The 18,673-nt window shown below is 57.4% G+C and overlaps 1 protein-coding gene across 1 annotated transcript in view; it reads left to right on the top strand.

The window, feature by feature from the left end:
• The window catches only part of RASA3 (RAS p21 protein activator 3), a 117,388-nt gene extending 101,008 nt beyond the window's left edge, over positions 1–16,380 (top strand). The window contains exons 18-24 of the mRNA XM_039221619.1: positions 612–685; positions 1,397–1,503; positions 1,947–2,029; positions 7,412–7,620; positions 9,218–9,321; positions 14,098–14,281; positions 14,967–16,380. Of these exons, the coding sequence (XP_039077550.1) occupies positions 612–685; positions 1,397–1,503; positions 1,947–2,029; positions 7,412–7,620; positions 9,218–9,321; positions 14,098–14,281; positions 14,967–15,042 (837 nt within the window). The 3' untranslated portion in view covers positions 15,043–16,380. The remainder of the gene's footprint in view (positions 1–611; positions 686–1,396; positions 1,504–1,946; positions 2,030–7,411; positions 7,621–9,217; positions 9,322–14,097; positions 14,282–14,966) is intronic.
• The last annotated feature ends 2,293 nt before the right edge of the window (positions 16,381–18,673 follow it).

Consider the following 18,673-nt stretch of genomic DNA (forward strand, 5'->3'; position numbering starts at 1 on the left):
CCCTCCCTGACCACTCCTCTTCAGGACCCAGCACCTCATCCCTGAGTCCCTCTCCCCAAGTGGTGGCGTGCCCTGTCTATTCTGCGAACCCCTCACCTTGCCCTTCCTGGCCTTCTGCTCCTGGTGACCCCACAGATGCCTCAGGGTCACAGACCCCGGGGACCCAGGCCTGGAGTTAGAGACATGGCATGTGGGGAGAATATTTTCTGGAAAGCTTTACTTTTTCTTGGATGTTTAGAAACAGTCATGCATATTTATCTATTGGAACTCCCAAAAGCCAGGACCTCGAAGGGGACAAAGGGACAGGGCTGGGGGCATGTGTAGATGGTGGAGGGGACCCAGGTGGGTCATGGAAGAGTCAGGCCGAGGAGGGAGGCCTCCAGATGTTACTGACGCTTGGCAGCTATCAGGTGAGGCAGCAGCTGAGGTTCGTGAGACCCGCCCTGGGGGGTCGGGCGGAAGCTTCCGGGCGGGACTTTTGTCCAAAATCCACATGCCGCTTCGTCTCTGCTGTGCTGTCAGAAAGACTTCGTCCTGGCGAACTTCCTGTGAGAGGAGGAGTGTATTCAAGCCACTTTCTCTTTAAGCGTCTGCTTTCTTTCCCACGATAGTTCTTGGACTTGATCTCGTCTTCTGGGAGAAGAGACCCCAAGAGCATAGAGCAGCCCATCCTGCTTAAGGAAGGGTAAGTCCTGCGTCTGCTGCCGTGTCCCGGCGTCCCAGCGGCGAACTGAGGCGCCTCCGCCCATGTGGCTGGTGGCCTCCCAGGACAGAGGTGGCCAGACTGGAGAGGCGTGGCCTTTGTCCATGCCTCGGGTCCACCAGGATGCATGCAGGGCACGTCTGAGACGTGGTACTATTCACTTTTCTTTCTCCACGCCTGTGCTCCGCGGGTCATGTGAGGGGAGAAACGCCTGGTGGCAGAAGGAAGGGAAGGAGGGGCTGAGCCACCTGCATGGTTCACGCCGCCGTCGGGGCTTCACCCCTGCAGCATCTCTTCCCTGCCAGGGAGGAGGTGTTCCGGTCGCTCTTTCCCTCCCAGAGGCACCTCGCACCTGCCGTGGCCCTTTCCCCTCAGGGGCATCTGTGGTCGATGTCCCCAGCGTGGGAATGGCCATGGGTGGCTGCCGTCCCAGGGTCTGATGAACCTGGTGTCCTTGCCAGCTTGTAACTTAAAGTCGATACCAGCACAGGGACTAAACTTTTCAAAAGTAGAGATGTTTGCCTTTTGATTTTTAATCCTGTCACTTGCAAGTAGAATAAGATGTCAGAAGTCTGCAGGCTGCATCCGGCGCCACAGATGGAAAGGGGGTAGTTACTTTGATGTTGCAGACGTGACTTCGGGCTGTTGGGGGGGTGCATGTGCCAAGCCTCAGCCCCTCTCCTGCTCACACAGATTCATGATTAAGAGGGCGCAAGGACGGAAACGCTTTGGGATGAAGAATTTTAAGAAAAGATGGTTCCGCCTGACCAACCACGAATTTACCTACCAGAAAAGCAAAGGTAACGAGAAAAATTGGCTTTTTGCTTGATTTCACATACTTTATTCAGAGGGCCCAGAGCCTTGTTTACGGCACTGATGGGTTAAACGCCTGCTTTTCTGGAGTGAAATGGAGAGCGTCCCTCAGAGCAAGCCGTTTCTTATCACAGGAGCATAACCACCAGGGTGGCCTGGGCAGGGCTGGGGGCAGGTGGGCGCCAGGCGTAGGAGCCGAGGTCCCGTGTTGGCTGTGTGCCCCCAGATCTGGCTTCTAATAGCGTGTGGCTCGAGGGTTTAGGGTTCCTGGAAGGCAGCGCCGGGCCCCGCTGGGCACACAGTGTGAGGCCGGGCTGTTCTGCAGCCTCCCAGCCCCAAACCCCTCGAGCCCGTGCTCTGCCTGCTGCTTACCATCCCACCTACACGGGGGGCCTCTGGCCCGCCCCTCAAGAGCCCCTCTCTGCTACAGGAGACCAGCCCCTGTGCAGCATTCCCATTGAGAACATTCTGGCAGTGGAGAGATTGGAGGAGGAGTCCTTCAAGATGAAGAACGTGAGTGCAGTGTCCCTGCGGTGGGCCCCCACCCGCACCCCGCCTCCCTTGCACCCGCTCTGGAGCCCAGCAGCCTGGCTCCTCCCGCCTGGGCTGGCCGGGGCGAGCAGAACCTGCCGGAAGGTGCTTCCCTGACAGCTCGGGAGGCCACGGACCGGCTCTGGAGCCCTGTGGAGTTTCTTTGAAACTTTGAATTTTGGTCTGGTTTTGAACTCACTGGAAAGTTGCAAGAATAGAGCAGGACTCCTGGGTCCCCTGACCCAGAATCGCTGGTTGTTTGCATTTTCCCGTTTGCTGAACGTATTCTTTCGTTTCTATCTCTTCGTCATCCTCCGTGTGCGTATATTTTTTCTGAACCACACAAATATTTTAGTGTGTTCCCTGAAAACAAGAACTTCCTCATGTGTAGCCCGAACAGCCACCGAAGTTGAGAGGCCAGTGCCAACTCGCCGTCAGCCATCCTGTATCAGTCTTCACACGTGTTGTGTGTCCCCGGGCCGGCACCCAGGGACACATTCATTCTGTCGTGTCCTTGATCTGGAACATTCCTCAGCCTTTCTCTGTGTTCCAGAGCCTTGATGTTTTTGAAGCGCACGGGCCAGTTTCTTGCGGGTGTCCCTCAGGGTGGGAGGGCCAGGTGGTCCCCCATGGTAAGTTCAGGCCAGGAATCCCACAGAGGGGAGCGCGTCCCCTGGGTGTGTCAGGACACTTGCTCGTGGTGACCATGGGAGACACGCCGAGCTGTGTCCACATCGGTCCCTCTCGAGCTCTGGCCCATTCACGGTGGCTCCCTGCCTCTCTCATTCCTTTGCTACTATTTCCTGGCTCCCTGCCACAGAGGGCTCCGTCCCCCACGGAGGCTTAGGGTCGGGGTTAAGGCTGAGAACCACATGTCATTGAGGGGTGGGGCCCCTCGCTGCGCCGTGTGGCCGTGGAAGTGGCAGCGCTTCTAATAGCGCTGTCACTCCCGTCCCTTCCGAGCTCAGGTGGTGAGATGCCTGGGATACAGTTGGCCACCGTTAACCCCCACAGGCCTCCCTTAACCCCCACAGCCTGCCCTTAACCCCCACAGCCCGCCCTTACCCCCTACAGGCCTCCCTTAACCCCCACAGCCCGTTCTTAACCCCCACAGGCCTCCCTTACCCGCTACAGGCCTCCCTTAACCCCCACAGCCCGCCCTTAACCCCCACAGCCCTCCCTTAACCCCCACAGCCCTCCCTTAACCCCCACAGCCCGCCCTTAACCCCCACAGCCCTCCCTTAACCCCCACAGCCCTCCCTTAACCCCCACAGCCCGTCCTTAACCCCCACAGCCCGCCCTTAACCCCCACAGCCCTCCCTTAACCCCCACAGCCCGCCCTTAACCCCCACAGGCCTCCCTTAACCCCCACAGGCCTCCCTTAACCCCCACAGCCCACCCTTAACCCCCACAGGCCTCCCTTAACCCCCACAGCCCTCCCTTAACCCCCATAGCCCTCAGCACGGGGCCCAGTGTTTCCACCCAGAAACCTGCAGTTATGTCCTGTTTTCTCCCTGGTCTGTTCCCATTTCTGGTTTTTTGTTCTTAATTTTCTTTCTTTTTTGAGAGAGAGAGAGAAAGAGCACATGCTTAGGGAAGGAGAATCCCAAGCAGGCTCCACACACAGCACAGAGCTCAACACGGGGCTCGATCTCATGACCCTGAATCATGACCTGAGCCAAAATCAAGAGTCAGACACTCAACTGACAGCCACCCAGAACTACCCAGGTGCCCCTCTGTTCCTAATTTTCTAAATACTTTTTTATATTTTTCTGTTTTATTAGATTGATTTCATACAAGTCAGCTGCAGTCTTTTTTAGAGCATAGTGGGGAGTAAATAATAAATAAAAGTTAAAAATTACAATGCTGCAGCTCATTCCCTGGCCTTCCAGCTTTAAAGAAACCCCAGCCTGTGATGTGGGGCTGTGAGGGTGGTACCATCAGCTCCCCCTGGGGGAGAGTGTGTGTGTTCTCCACCTTCCACAGCCGGGCTCTGCCTGAGGCCCTGGTTCGGGCGTTTCTCTGCAGCTCTTCGTCCATCTGAACTTCTGGCTGAGGCTGCAGTGGGTGGAAAGAGGCCCATTGGCCGGTTCTCCCTGAGACGCTGATGGGGGACTGCCCCACTGTGGGGGCGGGGCGGGCCCCTTGCAGCCTCCGTGCCCAAGCCTGCAGTGATGCCCATACTCCCAGCTCCTGGCTCACTGCTCAGCTAACGGTGTATAAAGCACCATCCCAAGGCCTCTTCAGCATCGATTCATTCCCTTACGATGTGTTGAGTTACGGTGCATTCCTGGGGGAAGGCCCAGTCAAGCCGGACCCTCCAATGGTCTAAACTAAGGGTGGTAATTTGGAAGCTCTTGCACAAGAAGACATAGTCCCTTAAGGAGAGAGGTGTTCTCAGGGTGTTGCCTATTTTAAAGTTTTTTCCCTTTAAAATTCAGACAGATGATGGGACACCTCGGTGGCTCAATTGGTTATGTGCCCAATTTCTGATTTCCGCTCAAGTCATGATCTCATAGTTTGTGAGTTCGAGCCCTGAGTCGGGCTCTATGCTGACAGTGTGGAGCCTGCTTGGGATTTTCTCTCTATCCCTCTCTCTTTGCCTCTCCCCCCCAAACAAACAAGCAAACAAATAAACAGATTCGGACAGATGACTTCCTGTGCTCTGGAAGCAGTGGTGGTCCAGGAAAACAGGTAGCTTAGCTGGTGCTCCGTGTGTGCTCAGCGGGGGTGCCTTCCCGACCCTGGAGTCCATGCTCTCTGTGTGTGCTCAGCATGGGCGCCTTCTGGACCCTGGAGTCCGTGCTCTCTGAGGTCACAGAGCTGTTTGGACACCAGGTCTGGGGTTTGCACAATGTCCTGGGAGGCCTCTTCCCCAATACCCTCCCTCTCGAGGGGGAGTCACAACTCTGGCCCAGTCTCCAGACGGCAGGCAGGCTCACAGTGGCTTCGGACGGGGGTTGCAGGAGCTCACACCATCACGTGGGGGCCAGGAACTCAGACCTGACTGTCTGTGCTGAGAGCCTGACCCCGCTGTCCCTCTGCAGCCCTAGGCCCAGCCCTCCATTCCCTGTATCTCTGGTCGTTTGTCTCACTGTTTGTGTCTTCCTGAGTGCTGCCTCCCTGCCAGCCACAGACTGGGCTGGGGCCTCAGGAGAATTACATGTTACAGCGGCTCTGTGCTGCCTGAGAACCTTCCTCAGACCCCGGGAGCCCTCCACAGTGACCAGTGGCCCCGGGAGGATGGCCCTTGCACACTGTGTCACCCCGCAGTCTCTGCTGCGCGTGCCCTGTTGAGGGCTGAGAGGACCAGCCCCCGATGCAGGTTCTGCCTCTTGGGAGCTGACAGGGGCTCTGACCTGTCTTCTGTCTCCTGTGTCTGGCTGTCTCTTGCTTATCGGCACAGCTCATCAGTCAGGAGTCAGTAGGTGTCTAAGGCCACACTGTTGGTGGGGGACACAGCAGGTCTGTTTCAGGGCTGGTCTTGGCCCGGGGTCGTAGAGGGGGAGTCGTGATGAGCTCACATCTCCGTCGGGGTCTGAGATTGACCCCACGGCCCAGTTGGGGGAGCTGGTTGGGTGGATGGAGGGGTCTGCCCACCGCTGAACGGCCCAGCCCACAGACGCAGCTCCCGCACTGTCCTGAGCGGGTTTCTTGTCTCGCTCGCAGAACCATTTGAGGCAGTGTCTTGGGCAAGCAGGTGCCCCATGGCAGACGGGTATGTTTTCCTGGACCTGAGGGTTCACGCCATACACCTGCTCCGGGATCTGGGACACCGCGTCCCGTAGTGCTGGGCGTCTGCACCCGGTTCTTCCCGGGCACAGAGGCCGCCGCCTCCAGGAAGGTGGGCTGGGAGCATCACGCCCTCGGCCAGGGGCGCCCCAGATGTTACAGCAGGGTGCAAGTGTGGACAGTGTCCTAGAAACAGGCGTGAGCCTTTTCATTCCATCAGGCCCTCAGTTTAGCTTTAGAAAATCACTTAATTTTAGCATCATTTATTCATCAGCTAGTTTTCCCTGCTGACTTCCTCAGAGCCAGTTCGTACAGTGCGAACTAACTAACAGGCCGGTGTCTGTTTGGGAGACGGGCCTGCGGCTCGCTGAGCCCCGTCAGAGGGGCCAGTTTGTGAGGACAATCAAGACAAAACTCCCCTGTCTAGAGGCTCACCCTCCACGGGGGATCGCAGCCATACACAGATTCATGCAGTCTGAAGCCTGTGCAACAGTGCATGTATGCATAAGGCCTGCTTCTGCTGGGAGCACCCGGCCCTCCCTGGGCTCAGGACCTCTGCACCATCTGTCCCCACTGCCCCACGACCTCTGCATTTAGTGGTCCTTCTGCCTGGGACTCTCCATCTTCTGCTTTCCCCTTCAGCTTAATTATCTCTTTTTTAAAAGTTTTTTATTTATTTTTGAGAGACTGAGAGAGACCCAGTGTGAGCAGGGGAGGGGTAGAGAGAGAGGGAGACACAGAATCCAAAGCAGGCTCCAGGCTCTGAGCTGTCAGCACAGAGCCTGATGTTGGGCTCGAACTCATGAACCGCAAGATCATGACCTCAGACGAAGTCAGATGCTTAATTGACGGAGCCACCCAGGCGCCCCTTAATTATCTCTTGGTCATCTTTCTAACCTGAGCTGGGTTGTTTATTTAGAAGTTTCTCTCCTGACCCTTCCCCCAACACACAAGCACACACACACACACACACACACACAGCCCCTGCACTTTGTGTTCTTTTTTATCCTTCTTGCTGGCTGGAAGTTCATGCAGATAGAAACTCTGTTTGGGCCACACCATGTCCCTAGAATATAGGGCAGTGCCTGGTATGCAGGGATGTTTGTCGAATGACTAATAAGAAAGGCAGCGGAGGCTCTAAGAAACCTCACAGAGGAAGTAACGCCTACCTGGAGGAATGAAGACGAGCCCCCGGTGGTCGGGGGGGTGGGATGGACACAACAGCACACACGACGGTCCTAAGGCAGGTGTGGGTAAGGACGGAAGGTGAGCACGATAAGCGCTGACACACCTGGAGCAAAAGCCCGCCCCAGCTTAAAGGTCAGAAGAAACGGGGTGCCCGGGCAGCCTGTGAGTTGACCATCGGCCTCGGCTCAGGTCGGGATCTCATGGTTTATGAGATCAAGCCCCACATCAGGCTCTCTGCTCTCAGCACAGAGCCTGCTTTGGACCCTCCGTCCCTCCCTCTCTCTGCCTCTCTCTTCACGGCCCCTGGGCTTGTTCCTGCCTCTGGCTGGGCTCCACCCTCCCTCCGCAGCCCCTGGGCTTGTCCGCATGGAGAATAATGACCCCGGGGCTCGGGCCGGATGCCTTGCTGTGTGGCTTCTCTGAGCCTCTTCGCTGCCTCCTCAGATGTTCCAGGTGATCCAACCCGAGCGAGCTCTGTACATCCAGGCCAACAACTGTGTGGAGGCCAAGGCCTGGATCGACATCCTCACCAAAGTGAGCCAGTGCAACAAGAAACGCCTCACTGTCTACCACCCCTCCGCCTACCTGAACGGCCACTGGCTCTGCTGCAGGGCCTCCTCGGACACGGCTCCGGGCTGCTCCCCCTGCACTGGGTAGGTGTGTGCCCCTCCGGCCCCCGGAGCCCTCCCCGCTGATGCCAGGTCCGAGCACCCAGACAGAGGGTCCCACAGCACCAGCCAAGAGGGTCCTGGGCTCATGCAGGATGTAAATCAAACATGAGCCAGCAGGAAGTGAGAACACAGTTTCCTGATTATACAGAGAGAGACGGACAGAGTGTCCAGGAGACTCTGGGAAGGAGCAGGGGTCTCCTCTTCACTTAGGGCCTGGGGTTTTATTGACAACTGTGGACTCGTACTGGTCAGCGCAAGGACAGGGTCCGGGTGTCTGTCATAGGTCACTCCCTCAAGCCAGGGGTCTTGGCATCAAGGTGTTTGGAGTCAGTGGTCTTGGGGAACAGTTATGACAGCCCTGCCTGGTCGCTCCGTAGCGGTTATCTGCTGTGCTGGAAGACTCCGAAGATGGCATCACTTCCATGTCCCTTACAAGGAGGACACAGCTATGTGCATTACAAGGCACGTGTAGAGTGGGGCAGGCGTGCAGGCCCCAGCAGGAAGAGAAGCTGGAAAGGAACAAAGGAAAAAAATGGCTATGTTTTCATGGGGTCCCTTCAGTTTCCCTGTCTCACAGCCACAGTGTGGCCAGGCACAGTTGCCTGGCTTGTGCACTCTACGGGGAAGTGTGGCCAAGAGGCTGTGTTGGCTGTCAAATACGGATGCACAGCTGAGTCTCCTAGGCTGTTCTTGCGATTGTTGGGGTGTCTGCACACGAGAGAGTGCATCCTTACGAGGGCTCTGTCGACTGTCAGGAGTCTGGGCTCTGCCCGGGGTCCTAGGGATCCTTGGGGGTGGGTGGTAGTGCAGGAGGGGGCTCCCTGCTGCGGGGAGACCCCCAGGGCAGGGTGCTGTTGGGCTTCTTCTAAGAAGAGACTGGAAGTTCCCCACCACCTGCTCACACCCACTTTAGTTTCTGCAACTGTCATCTGCACGCCCTCCCTCCTGTGGAAACCAGGTCTGCCCTTGTCTCCCTGCCCCCCGTTAGCTGGGCCTGCGGGCCCTGAGGGGCTCCCCTCTGCCAGCTCTGGAAGAAGGCCTGGGTGCCCCCTGTGACTTGTCTGGTGTGGGTGTGGGTGTGAGGAAGACCCGCAGAGCTCCCGGGGCTGGGGCTGGGGGGTCACACAGACGAAACAGCAGAGACCCGGGGAAACCCCTGCCAGGCCCCACCCGGCAGAGGCTGAGTGCTGTGTGTGGGGAGTGGGGCACGCCGTGCCCTCGGGCAGGAGCTCCAGCCGCCTGGCAGGCTCGCAGAGGAGCAGGGACCCCACCCTTCAGGGCATGCGGCCCAAGTGCAACACAGGGGGAGGCTTTTTGTTCCAGGCCATTTCTTTTCATGGCAAAACAAGTCTGACTTGTTGTCTTGCTGTCGCAGCAGCTCTGAGGCCCCCGGGCCCTCGGGCTGTGCATGGTAACTTCTCAGTGCTCGTGACTATTCCACAGGCCGCAGGCGGACGCCGCAGCCCCATCAGGAGGGAGTTCGGCGTCAGATCGCTCCGTCATCCTCAGGGAGCTTTAAAAACAGGGATGTCACCATTCACATCATTGTCCTTTCTGTTCTTGTCTTGCTGTCGGGCAGCGGCCTCCCGGCGAACATCCAGCTGGACATCGATGGGGACCGAGAGACGGAGCGCATCTACTCCCTCTTTAACTCCTATATGAGCAAACTGGAGAAAATGCAAGGTGAGGCAGCACGGGGTCATGGCGTCATCTCTGTGATTGCAGGCGGCTCTGGGTCCCAGTGACAGTGACTGGGGCATCGTCCTACATGATTGCAGGCAGCTCGGGGTCCTGGTGACAGTTCTGGGGCGTCATCTCACGTGATCGCAGGCAGCTCTGGGTACTGGTGACAGTTTTGGGGCATCATCTCACGTGATCGCAGGCAGCTCTGGGTCCTGGTGACAGTCTGGGGCATCGTCACACGTGATTGCAGGTGATAGTGACACCTGGAACTTTCCGCAGAGTGACAGGTGCCCTGGGCCTGTGTGGCCCACATGCAGTTCACAGCTCCAAGGGGAAGTGCTTTCTTCAGGTGAGGCAGCTCTGTAGCGGAATTACTTTAATAAGAAATTCCGTAGATAATTTCATTTGCAACCTCCAAACTGCCAAATCTTGAGAAGATCCTGCATGTAACAACCTTCCATACACCCAAATACCAGAGTCCAGAGGGACGTGTGCGTGTGTGTGGACGCAGGTGCACGTCGGGGGCTCCAGCTGTAATGTTTATGCAGCCTGATTGTCCTCCACATGTGACTGCCTGGCTGTCCTACAGAGCCTAGGAGTGCAGAGTAGGTGGCCCCCGACTGGTCGGGGCTGTAACTCGGATGCAGGGGCAGATAGGTGGCCCCCTACTGGTCGGGGCTGTAACTCGGATGCAGGGGCAGATAGGTGGCCCCCGACTGGTCGGGGCTGTAACTCGGATGCAGGGGCAGATAGGTGGCCCCCGACTGGTCGGGGCTGTAACTCGGATGCAGGGGCAGATAGGTGGCCCCCGACTGGTCGGGGCTGTAACTCGGATGCAGGGGAAGATAGGTGGCCCCCGACTGGTCGGGGCTGTAACTCGGATGCAGGGGAAGATAGGTGGCCCCCGACTGGTCGGGGCTGTAACTCGGATGCAGGGGCAGATAGGTGGCCCCCGACTCGTCAGGGCTGTAACTCAGGAGGGCCGACATGAGAAGAGCCCACTGGGAGGCAGATGAGCCACCTTGTCCCTGGGTGGGTTTGGTCGTTCTCAGAGCCACACTCAGGGATTTGGGATCCACACTCCAGATGTGAAGAGGAGCTCAGTGGACCTGGAAATAGGCCCGTCGGATATTTTCCCTTGTCTCCACCCTCCTCTAACCCGGTGGCGTCAGTGGTGGCCTCAGCCTGGACCTTATTGGGTCCAGCGCTGGTGCTCCTGCCACGGTGAGCTTCCTGATGGTGAGCTCAGTCCCCTCGTGCAGCCTCAGACCACATTCCTCGGGGTGCATGCCCTGTTCTGGGCACACGGTGCACACTCAGCCGCACAGACATGCACACACACGTGTAAGACAACCGTGTCTACACACTAGAATGTATGCTGGTGTGCAGACATGCATAGACAACAGCACGTGTACACACACACTCATACAACCGTGCACGTGTGCATAGCCACACCCACCCCAGTGGGTCCCCTCTAGCAAGTGCCACACATGGCACCTGGATCCAGGGTTCCCGGAGGCCGTGCAGCAGTGACCCTGGGGCTACACCAGGCCTCAGGGTGGCAAAGACATTTGTGGGGGAGCCAAGGGATGGCAGCCCCTTCCCAACCCACTGAGGACAGGACAAAGGAGGGTAGCATCACGAACTCTTACAGAGGTTGAAGCCACCGTGTGGGGTTCGTGAAGGAGGCTGACTAAGCCTCGCATTACCAGCCATCTTCCAGCAGCCTCTCTCCATGCATGGCCTCCCTCTTGCTTCCAGCGAGGCCAGGCTGCCTGGGATGTTCCAGTATCACACATGGCAAGCCCCTGGGCCTTTGCCCCTGATGCCACCCCCAGGCCCCTTCATCTGACTTGTACCTGCTTGTTGTGTTTCTCCCCTGTGGGGAGCTTTTCCTGACCCTGGTTTATCTCTGTCATTACCATGATAATCATCTCTGATCTGTTCACCTTTAAATACACTTGACCCTTTGAGAGCAGAGGCAGGTCTTATTTACCCCAGTGCCTGAATTCAAGGAGGAACTGAATACCTGTTTTCTGGACGAATGGATGGATAGGCATCCATGATAGGTAGATGGGTGATGGGTGGATGCATGGATAGATTGATGACAGATGATGGGTGGATGGTGGATGGGCAGTAATGGAAAGAGGTCTTGCACATTCAGGCTCCCTCCCAATATAGGAATCATATGGACAGGTGTTCATAGAGCATCAACATGATTGGACACCTTATACTTCACCCAGGCATTGTAATATGGACTCAGCTTCTTAGACAGTCCTCAGGCCTCTGCCCGGAGCCTCAGTGCTTCTTTGAGGCAGATCGCTGTCAGAAAAATCTAATCATCTTGAGACACTCCCTTTAGTATCTCAAATACTTATCCCTTTAGTATAAGTCAAACTGTTTTCCTGAGCCCTGGGACCGTGGGGCTTATGTCCACCTGACATCGTCAGTGCCTTCCTCTTGGGCATGGCAGCCGTTGGTGCTCGGAGGACGCTGTTACAGCTGCCTGTGCACGAGGAAAGGTGCGATCTCCTTCTCCCTCACATGGCATGGACTCAGCTGGCCATCCTTCTTTGGGCACCCCTGGTTCTTTAACCTGCAGTCTGCTGACAGCGAAACCCAGTGCATCAGGCAGGGAAGAGTCAGCATGGGGCCTGACGGGGTCCTGGTTGAAGAGCTGACACCAGGCTTGGGCCACTGGACTGAGAATGGTGTAGATGAGGTTTTCAGGGTGACAGCAGGTCACCGCCCTTACCTGGGATAGCAATTGGCTTCTTCCTCTGCAGAGTAGGCACGAGTGCCCATCTATCAGGGTGCTGGGAAGGTTCGTGGGAGGACTTGAGCCCATGCCTCACCCACCTGCCGTCGGGCCTCGGGCCGCCTCCTGGGTCTGGGCCTCTCAGTCACTGTCAGCACTGGCCCACGTGGGCCACACTCCTCAGTGCCCTGTGTTGGGTTTGTGCAGGATTCCCAGGCCTCTGTCCAGAGATGAGCCCTGATGTCCTCTTCCATGAGATGGGGTGGAGGTGGTGCTGGGTCAATCCAGGATCTGATGAAACAACCCCCGTGAGGCAGTCAGAGCAGGTGACTGGCCCCAGCCACCCGTGTCCTTCCCCCAGTGCCACCCCTGCCCGCTTCCCTCTGCTCGGGGCCCCGAAGGCTTCAGGAAGCTGCAGATCCTTGCGTTCTGAAGGTGTCTGCTGACCCAGCCAGCAGCGCCCTGGCAGTGAGATCTCTGTTTCTGGTCACCTGGTCGTGGACATGTGTTTATTCAGGGGGTGTCCCTTCTGACCTGTCCGTGCTGGCCGTGACCCTCTTCTGCGTCCCTCTGTCTTTATAACTCTGTCTTTATAACTACTCGCACGTACTGCTAGGCCCTGGTGCAGTACACTCTCAGAACACCGGTGTCCCCATTTTCCAGAAGGGTTTGCTAAGGCTCGGACTTAAGTAAACTGCTCAAGGACAGGTTGTTACCGCAAGTGGGGGCTTTGGGGAGGGGACCCAGGCAGTCTGGCTCTGGAGACCATACCCCTGCATTTTACATAAAAAGGGGAAGACTGAACTCGAACTCCACACCCTGGGCGTCCACCAGGCTCTTCCCCTCCTTTTCCTCTTCTGCATACTTTCTTCTCATATTTACAGTTGCTTATCTTTCTCACATCAGATTCTCTTTTTCTTTGAAACTTTAAATCTTCCCAATTTTCCTTCGTACAGACTTGTGATTTCTCAGTAAGAGGGGATTTTTCCTGGTTTGGAAGTAAAGACAGTAAAGCATACATAAGAGCTTTGGTGATAATGAAACAGCAGTACAGACAGGATGAGGAGCCCTCAGATCCTGGCTCAGCTAGGCCGGGCGCTGTACAGAGGTCATGCCTTCCTACCTGGTCTATCTGTGGCCCTGGAATGTAGGGTTTAACTCTGGTGATTGGGGGCAGGCAGGTGGGAGCAGGCCCAGCTCAGGTGACTGGGGACAGGCTGGGGGGTCAGGCCCAGCTCAGGTGGTTGGGGACAGGCTGGAGGGTCAGGCCCAGCTCAGGTGGTTGGGGACAGGCTGGGGGGTCAGGCCCAGCTCAGGTGATTGGGGACAGGCTGGGGAGTCAGGCCCAGCTCAGGTGACTGGGGACAGGCTGGGGGAGCAGGTCCAGCTCAGGTAATAGGGGACAGGCTGGGGGGTCAGGCCCAGCTCAGGTGACTGGGGACAGGCTGGGGGGTCAGGCCCAGCTCAGGTAATAGGGAACAGGCTGGTGAGGTGGGCCCAGCCCAGATGATTGGTGCCTCCTATGGATGCCTGAAGGCCACAGCCTGGTCTTCAGCAGAGGTGAGGTGGTCAGATGAGAAAGTCACCTGTTTAGCAGGTGGGGTGACAGAGGTCCTGGGAAGCTGCTAGCACAGAATGGCTGAGAAGTGGCGCCCGTGAGGATGGCTTCTCACGCACCCTGTGCCCACGTGTCTAGCCATGGGGTGTGCACGTAAATGCTGGGTGACCGGAGTGAGTGAAGTCCAGGCACCCCCTGTCTAAGAGGGGGCTTTCCTTGAGGTCGTTTCCCCAGAGCGACCCGGGTGACCCCAGCCAGGCGGAGCGTCCAGGAGCAGACCGCGGCTTGGTGAAGGGGGGGCGGGGACAGGTGCGATTGCCCAGGAGATGGGCTGGCCGGGATGGGGCTTCGGACGCTGGCTCCTGCCGCTGTGTGGTGTGCGTGGGCATGGTCAGCCCTTCCCTGAGCAGGCCACCCCGTCGAGTTCCGGCCTGACCCCGCCCTTCTCCCCTCGCTGCAGAGGCCTGTGGGAGCAGGTCAGTGTACGACGGCCCCGAGCAGGAGGAGTACTCCACGTTCATCATCGACGACCCCCAGGAGACCTACAAGACCCTGAAGCAGGTCATCAGCGGGGTGGGGGCCCTGGAGCAGGAGCACGCCCAGTACAAGAGGGACAAGTTCAGAAAGACCAAGTACGGGAGCCAGTGAGTACTGGGCACCAGATGGCAGGGGACGCGGCTGACAGGAGCCCGTGGGGGCGGGGCACGACCTGAAGCCGCCTGCGTGCAGCCAGGACCAATGCGCCAGGCTTCCCGTCTCTCTCAGGGGGGCCTGACTGTACTCCCCAGGATGTGCTGGACAGTGTCCTGGGGACAGCACCACCCTTCCCCAGGGCCCCCAGACCCCTGCCTCCCAGAGTCCCCTGTCCCCAGACCCTTCTGCCCCCAGACCTTCCTGACCCCCAGACCCTCCTGCCCCCAGACCCTCCTGCCCCCAGACCCTCCTGCCCCCCCAGACCCTCCTGCCCCCAGACCTTCCTGCCCCCAGACCCTCCTGCCCCCAGACCCTCCTGTCCCCCCAGACCCTCCTGCCCCCGGACCCTCCTGCCCCCAGACCTTCCTGCCCCCAGAGCCCCCTGCCCCTGGTGCCCCCTGCCCCCAGCCCACTTGCTTCTGAAATTAGACTTTCCTGGGCCAGAAGTCCACACAGTTGCCTCTCTCCAGGCCACACCTACACGTCTATAGGTGATTTCTAGCTAACTTTTTTTTCTTTGCATGTCATGGTTTTCATTTTACTGCAATGAGTATGTACCACACGGAACAGAGTATTAAAACATGCAGATGGGGGACCGTGCCTCACTTTCTCCTCTCCCCCGTCCCCCCTTGGCAGGGAGCACCCCATCGGAGACAAGAGCTTCCAGAGCTACATCAGGCAGCAGTCTGAGACCTCGACCCATTCCATTTGAAGCCCGCAGGCCGCCCTGTAAGGAGCTGCCCAGGAGAGCCGCTAGCCCCGAAGGCGGGGGCAGAGGAGAGACGTGAGGCGGAGCCGCAGGGAGAGGGGCCCGCACCCTCCAGCTCACACAGATGACGCGCACCGGGCTCTGCGGGCCTGTGTGTGTGGCCATTGTGCACTTTGCTCACACTGGTGGCCGGTGGCCCGAGCTGGCCTTCCTGGAGCGAGGCGCCGGGGCCGCCGCGCCCTCTGCAGCGCTCCGCTTCCGTGTCCGTGCGCTTTCGCCCCGCTGGGCTCTGCGGTGCCTGCGCCCCGGAGCCCTTGGGCACGCTTCCTTCACCTCCCGCTTCCACAAGACCGGACGTCAGTAGCGTGGTTTGTCTCCCACGAGCCTGGCTTCTGGCGGCCGTGGGCAGGCGGCCCTCCGGTTTCAGCCTTGACGGCGGTGTTGTTCTGGCTGGAAGGTCCACTCGTGGCTTCATGGTGCATGGCTGCACGAAGATCACAATTCGAGGATGCTCTTGAAGTTCTGGAGAGACGGGGTCCTCTGCAGCGAGCACTTGGGTGGGGTTTGCAGTCTGCCCTTCGTCCCCGACGCTGGGGTCCCGTCCCGTGGCTGCAGACACTGCCAGCACCAGCGGCGGGCCGGGTGTCCACACAGTCCCCCTTCAAGCAAGAGCTGTTGTTTTGCCATCTGCGGGGCTTCGAAGTAGAACCCGCACTGGCTGCCCTGTGTGGGAGTTTGGGGGAGATTTTTAAGACAGAAATGTACGTTATTTTCAAGCTGGTTTTCTTAATGTTTTTAAAGGACTGCTTCTAATGAGCTCTTTGATATCAAGTACCTCAAACATCTAGACCTGTACCATCAAAGGGGAGGGCGCCACAGCAGAGCGACAGCGGGAACAAGATGCACCGCCAGAAGCCAGTCGCAGGCCCTCCATGGTCCCCAGGGAACGTGCCTCTGGGTCTCAGTGTCTCTGAAGCTCCTAGAAGCTTCCAGGCAGTGGAGGGTGCTTTTCTGCAGGGGTTGGGGCCCCTGATGGGGAGCAGTTCACCTTGGAGACTTGGAAAGCACTGTCTGAACACGTAGACCTTGTGCCCGTATCTGCTCTTCTTTCAAATACTGGCCTTCAGACCTACCGACTGATGGCAGATGGTAACATGACTTGTCACAAAAATGGTGGGGGAAAATGTTACAAAAACCAAACCTTGGGACACACAGCTATTAGGCTGCACAGAACTGCAATTTTTAACACAGATTTGTAACTTAATGTTTCTGTTTATAAGATACTAATGATTTGCAATGTATTTTACTGGGCAATTAAAACAGACCTTTTATTCTTTCTGAGGACTGGCTTGGTTTCCCAGGCTCACCCACTGGTAACTGCACGTGTGGGAGCTGGGGATGCGTGGTGGAGCCGCGTGTCACACTGTGATGGTGCGTGACCTCCCTCTGACTGACGCCCAGCTGTGGGCCTTGGATCAAGCTGGAAACCACATGCTCTCTGGGATGGAGAGGTGTGGGTCAGGCACTGCGAGTGCCATGGGTCCGTGTCCGGCTGGGAACCTCCAGGGTTGGAGACGGGCGTCCGATCCAAGGAGAGGGAGGTGGGCTGCCTCACGCACCACGGTCTCCGAGACACGGTGGGCCTTGGGCTCCAGGAGCAGACACAGGCCAGCATCTAAGGGAGGAGCATCAGGAGAGGCTTTCGGGAGGCAGAAGGTGCTGAGGACGCCGTCTCACCAGTGGGGGAAGAGGCTGAATTGCATTTGGGGGAGACCCTGCCTCCAGGCAAGGGCAGAGCTTCTCTTTTCCCTATTCCTTTCTTCTTTCGGTTTGGTTCTCACTCGTTGCTGTTTTAATTCCAGCCGGAGTCAGCTGTTATGAAAGAATCAGATGGTCTGGCTCTGGGGATGCCAGACCAGGACTTGGGGTAGTCGGGGTCACCCCTTCCCTGGGGGCATGGACTTGGGGAGCAAAATGTGTTACTGCTTCCCTCCAGCCTCTCCTGGTGGCTCAGAAGGGTGGGATGGCACCAGGGCTCGGGAGGGTCTGAGGGGTGCAGAGGGGAGCACCTGCCCATAAGGCCACCAGGTCGGAGACCACCAGCATCAGTCGGGACAGACGCAAGCATCCACGGCGGGGCCCCAGGGCAGCTCCAGCGAGCCTGGCTGATTCAGACACATGTGGGACCCAGGGAGCCAGGGGAGTGGAAGGAGGAATCCCTGGGGAGCACGGGAACCAGAAGCCCCTCTCCCGGGTCCCCTAGTGACAGGTCACAGTGGCCTCCAGGGGCCTCAGTGTCGCTCTTCCTCCAGACAACCTGAGCTACCCACAATCCTGGTGCTTGTCCTTAGGCCCCTGCACTCGGGAAGCTGGGCACCACACCACACCTGCACCGGCCCCTCGGCGGGTGACCCTCTTGTAAGTAGAGATGCTGTGAAGAGTTTCGGAGAGGGTAGAAGTGTGTTTGCTCGTTCCGCATAGTTGTGATCAGCTGGTTACTCAGGGAAAGCTCGTGCTGTGATTTGTCCCCGCGGCTGTGGGTGTTTGGAGATAAAGCATGTACTGGGGTGACATCAGATATTCTCTATCAAGCTGTGTTGTGGGCAGAATTGTGTCCCCCCAAAATTCATGGCAAAGTCCTGACCCCAGCACTTCAGACTGTGACTGTATTTGGAGATAGGATCTGTATTTAAAAAGGGGTAATTATGGCCATACGAAGTCGCTAGGGTGGGCCCTGGTCCCATAAGATTATGACGCAGCCAACAGACACGTGAGAAGATGCTCCACATCTCTCATCATCAGGGAAACACAAGGCAAAACCGCATTGAGATACCGCCTCGCACCTGTCAGAATGGCTCACGTCAACAGGCAACAACAGGGCGCCTGGGGGCTCAGTCAGTTAAGCGTCCAACTTCGGCTCAGGTCATGATCTCGCGGTTCATGGGTTCAAGTCCCACGTCGGGCTCTGTGCTGACGGCTCAGAGCCTGGAGCCTGTTTCAGATTCTGTGTCTCCCTCCCTCTCTGCCCCTCCCCCACTCGTGCTCTTTCTCTGTCTCAAAAATAAATAAAAACTATTAAAAAATTTTTAAATAAAAAAAAAAACAGGCAACAACAGGTGTTGGCGAGGATGTGGAGAAAGGAGAACACTTGTGCGCTGCTGGTGGAAATGCAAACTGGTGCGGCCACTCCGGAAAATAGTATGGAGATTCCTCAAAAATTAAAAATAGAGCTACCCTACGACTCAGCAATTGCACTCTTTACCCAAAGAGTTCAAAAATACTTCCTCAAAGGGATGCATGCACCCTGGTGGCTACTGCAGCATTAACTAGGACAGCAAAGATACGGATGCAGCCCAAGTGTCTGCTGACAGATGAGTGAGACCGATGTGCAGGTGTGTGCGGTGGAGCAGTATGTGCCATATGTGACGACACAGGTGGGCCTGGAGGGTGTTATGCTCAGTGAGACAGAGAAAGGAAAATACCATACAATTTCATTCATAAGTAGAATCTAAACAAATAACAAAAAAACAAATGAATGAACAAAAAGAATCAGGGGCACCTGATGGGGGCTCAGTCGGTTGAACATCCAACTTGGGCTCAGGTCATGATCTCACTGTTTGTGAGTTCCAGCCCC

The sequence above is a fragment of the Hyaena hyaena genome, unplaced genomic scaffold, assembly GCF_003009895.1.
Source record: "Hyaena hyaena isolate Hyena2069 unplaced genomic scaffold, ASM300989v1 scaffold_992, whole genome shotgun sequence".
NCBI classification, from domain to species: domain Eukaryota; kingdom Metazoa; phylum Chordata; class Mammalia; order Carnivora; family Hyaenidae; genus Hyaena; species Hyaena hyaena.